General features: G+C 57.5%; 1 protein-coding gene across 1 annotated transcript in view; it reads right to left on the bottom strand.

Annotated features, from left to right (window-relative positions):
- Positions 1–1,861, bottom strand: part of FAM222A (family with sequence similarity 222, member A) — a 16,656-nt gene that overhangs the window by 14,463 nt on the left and 332 nt on the right. The window contains exon 2 of the mRNA XM_009880379.1: positions 1,019–1,207. Coding sequence (XP_009878681.1) covers positions 1,019–1,207 — 189 coding nt within the window. The remainder of the gene's footprint in view (positions 1–1,018; positions 1,208–1,861) is intronic.

The following is a 1,861-nucleotide window of genomic DNA, read 5'->3' as shown; positions in this document are numbered from 1 at the left end:
CGCCGCTGGCCCGTGCCCTGCCGAGAGAGAAGAGACACTCCGGTTAGGTTAGGAGACCTACCCCCGCATTGCCCACCACCCTTGTGCCCACCCAGCCGCTCCCCCGGCAGAGGAGCAGGAGTCAGGAGCTCCCGGCGCCAACCACGCTGCTCACAGCCCTTTGCTCCCTTTGGAGAGAAATATATAACTCTGAAAGCCTTAAATAAATATGAACATATGTAAAACAAATCCGAAGGTGTCAGCGGGCGATGTTGTGCCTCGTACAAAGCTTCCCGCCCGGAAAGGGGCAGAGTCGGGGCATCCCTCCGACACCATGCTCCTGGCAGTGCCAGACCGCTCTGCCGGCGTGCCAGTCGGCGTCTCCCGGCACAGAGCGACCCCGCCAAGGCTGGGGAAAGACGGCGTTAAAATCCCGCTCGGGGTCCCGGGTTCCGTCGCCAGCTCCCAGCTGGCATCGAAATCTGCTCGACAAAAGCTGGAGGGGTCAGGCCAAAGTCACCGCCGCCACCGCTCCGCTAATTGTACATCCTTCACGAGCCGCCGCGGAGGGCATGAATTATAACCAGTTGCTGCTGACACCCTCCCACTGCTCCGGCTGGCGCGGGAGGCGATATTCCCACTTGGAGAGGGCAGGGAGACGTGGGCAGGAGCAGCAGAAAAGCAGGCAGCGGTGCCCATCCTCCGGCGTCGCCACTTCCGCCCTCCCGGCTGAACATTATACCGAGGGCTGGGGGTATCACTTTGTCGCGGGGGAACCATCTCCTCCTGCCGCCATCCGGCACACGGGATGTTGCCTGCATGCCCCGGCGCTGGCAAGCGGTGCTGGGGCCGGCGTGCCGGGGAGCTGCGCGGTGACCTCAGGCACGCACCGGCAAAGCCCGTGACCGTCACCCACCGGGCAGCAAAGCACGGACGGATGATCCCGGAGCCGTGCCCGGGGCTCTCCTTGCTCCGACGCTTCACATGTCACCCTTTGAAACACGCCGTCGCGGTCACCGCAGTGCGCAGAGGATGGTACCTGCGCGCTTGCCGCTTGCTCCCGCCCTGTGCCCCCCTCCACCGGACAGGGGGGTCGCAGGCTCTGGGCTCGTCCCCGGGCTGGACAGCCGGCGGTGGCGGTGGGACCCGCACAGGGTGGCAGCGTCGTGGCCGAGCTCTGCCCGAGGGCGCTGGGGGTCTCGCCCAGTCCCCCTCCCCAGGCTGCGAACTGGGAACAAGTGGGAGAGTCGTTAGTGAAAGGTGTGAGGAGCAGGAGGGGAGGAGGAAGTCATCTAATACCAAGCAGGTGTCTGGAGAACCCAAATTGTGCTGTTTTCTCCTAATAATGAAGTATTCATGAGTAAAAGCCTTTTTCACTACTTTCTTAAGATACTAATTTCACAACAAGCGCCTTGTTACCATGCAATTATTCCAATCGTGCATTTCTCCCAGATTCCATCTGTCCTCGCGCTCTCTAAATGAAAGACAATCATGTAACCACCTTTCATTATTCACTATTTTACTTTCAGCAAAGGTACCCTGAAAGAAATGATTTCCTCTGAAAGGGACTTTTATTCAGTTTCAAAACCAATTTTCTCCTATTACTGTCTTAAAAAAAAAAAAAAAGGAGGGGGGCAGGGAGGTGTTTTTATTTCATGCATTACATATCCTTTGTTAACGCAGCTCGCAGTAAAAGCAGCCGTATCCATTTTCTGGCTTCGATTTCTGGTAATTTTAAAATATGCCATTACAATCAGGCAGAAATTATACAGTTTGAAAAGAGAATGAAGTGCTTCTTATTCAGAGCCTGAGCGCACTTGACTGCCAGGGAGCTCGCCTCTCCCCGCCGGGACTCGGGGTTCATTACGCAGCCCCGTTCCCG

The sequence above is a fragment of the Charadrius vociferus genome, unplaced genomic scaffold, assembly GCF_000708025.1.
Source record: "Charadrius vociferus isolate BGI_N301 unplaced genomic scaffold, ASM70802v2 scaffold332, whole genome shotgun sequence".
Classification (NCBI taxonomy): domain Eukaryota; kingdom Metazoa; phylum Chordata; class Aves; order Charadriiformes; family Charadriidae; genus Charadrius; species Charadrius vociferus.
Note: the sequence above shows the minus strand (reverse complement) of the source record. Positions and strands in the feature narration are given on the sequence as shown.